This window comes from Antrostomus carolinensis, unplaced genomic scaffold, assembly GCF_000700745.2.
Source record: "Antrostomus carolinensis isolate BGI_N321 unplaced genomic scaffold, ASM70074v2 scaffold19668, whole genome shotgun sequence".
In the NCBI taxonomy this organism is placed as follows: domain Eukaryota; kingdom Metazoa; phylum Chordata; class Aves; order Caprimulgiformes; family Caprimulgidae; genus Antrostomus; species Antrostomus carolinensis.
The window spans coordinates 1-1637 of record NW_010335240.1 but is presented as its reverse complement, the minus strand read 5'-3'; the positions used below and the strand labels follow the sequence as shown (position 1 = coordinate 1637).

The window sequence follows — 1637 nt, the reverse complement described above, 5'->3', positions numbered from 1 at the left end:
CTGAACAGGGCACGTGCCACTGCCTGCTTCTCCAGAAACCAGCCAGGGACTCGGAGGGGTGACTGGGACAGGCAGTAGTTGGTGGGGGTTTCATGGGACACAGAGGAGAATGACGGGCTTTTCTCTTCCCCAGGTGTACAAGGGCTTGGACATCATCACCAACAAGGTATCTCCCCAGGAGCAGCGTCTGTGCAGACACCACATGATCAGCTTTGTGGATCCCCTCGTCTCTAACTACACGGTGGTGGATTTCAGAGACAAAGCCGTGGCTCTGATATCCTTTCACGCTGCAGCCTGCCTGGCTCAGCAGATATGAGCTTCCCCCCCTCCACAGCGAGGCCTGCAAGAGGGATCAGTGTTTGCATCAGACTTGGGCTCTCCACATTACAACCAACTCTGATTTTCAGAAGATACTGCTGGTGAGGGGGGCTTGGAGCTTCTTTTACCCAACTAAAGAAAGATCTCTGCTGCACTGCAACAGTCCTGAGCTGAGTATCACCCTCCCTTGGTGTCCCTGAGTTTTGGTGGTAGCTGGCACAGGTAGCAGAGAGATAGTGAGAGATGAGGCACACCTGATACTCTGTCTTACAGCCTCACTGGCTCTGTGAGGCTGGGAGAGTGGGGTCTGGGCCCCAGGCTGGCACACCCCACAGCCTTCCCTCCCTTCCATGCATCTCTGCTTACACTCCCTGACTATGGCACATTGAAGATATCTTTGCCCGAGACAAGATCCCGATTGTTGTGGGAGGAACCAACTACTACATTGAGTCCCTGCTCTGGAAGGTCCTTATCAACACCAAGGTACTGTTGGGAGCTGTGTATCCCTCCAGAAAAGGGTGAACCCCATGTTCAGGGCAGGCTCCCGTGACTGGGTGTGGTGCTCCCCCTGCTAAAGGGGAGCAATGAGAGATATCTTTGCCCGAGACAAGATCCCGATTGTTGTGGGAGGAACCAACTACTACATTGAGTCCCTGCTCTGGAAGGTCCTTATCAACACCAAGGTACTGTTGGGAGCTGTGTATCCCTCCAGAAAAGGGTGAACCCCATGTTCAGGGCAGGCTCCCGTGACTGGGTGTGGTGCTCCCCCTGCTAAAGGGGAGCAATGAGAACCAAAAGCCCCTCGTTCACCCCAGGGGTCTGGGGGATCTTCTTGCTTGCACTGGCCATGCACATGGATGAGTGGCTCAGTTCAGGGCTGCCTTGTCCCCCACAGGAGAAGACCAGCACAGTCCCTGGGCTGGTCACTGACAGGAAAGTGGAACTGGAGCAGCTGGATGGTGTTGAGCTCCATCGCCGTCTGAGCCAGGTGGACCCAGAGATGGCGGCCAAGCTGCACCCCAATGACAAGCGCAAATTGGCCAGGTGAGCTTGGCGTGCTGGGGATGGGAGGTGCCAGGGCTCAGCACCCCTTCCCAAGGGAATTGTGTGCCTGGGAACATGGCAAGATGGGCTGTCCCATCCCAGGTGAGTGCTCCTAGCCTCTTAGCAAGGTGTTTGTGGACCTTGGAGCACTGGTGTTGGGGAGCTCTCTGGGTTCTGAGACCTTTGGCCATGCAGCCCCCAGCTTGACCTGCCTTTGGGCTCCAGGATGATCTTAAAGGTCTTTTCCAATGGAGGCAGTTCTGTGATCCTGTGAC

At 55.8% G+C, this 1637-nt stretch overlaps 1 protein-coding gene across 1 annotated transcript; it reads left to right on the top strand.

The window, feature by feature from the left end:
- Positions 1–109: 109 nt before the first annotated feature.
- LOC104530018 (tRNA dimethylallyltransferase-like) lies at positions 110–1362 on the top strand (the record flags this gene model as incomplete). Its single annotated transcript, XM_010174485.2, has 3 exons — positions 110–274; positions 703–801; positions 1214–1362. Coding segments are annotated over exons 1-3 (413 nt in total), but the record flags the coding sequence as incomplete, so codon positions are not given.
- Between the last annotated feature and the right edge of the window lie 275 nt (positions 1363–1637).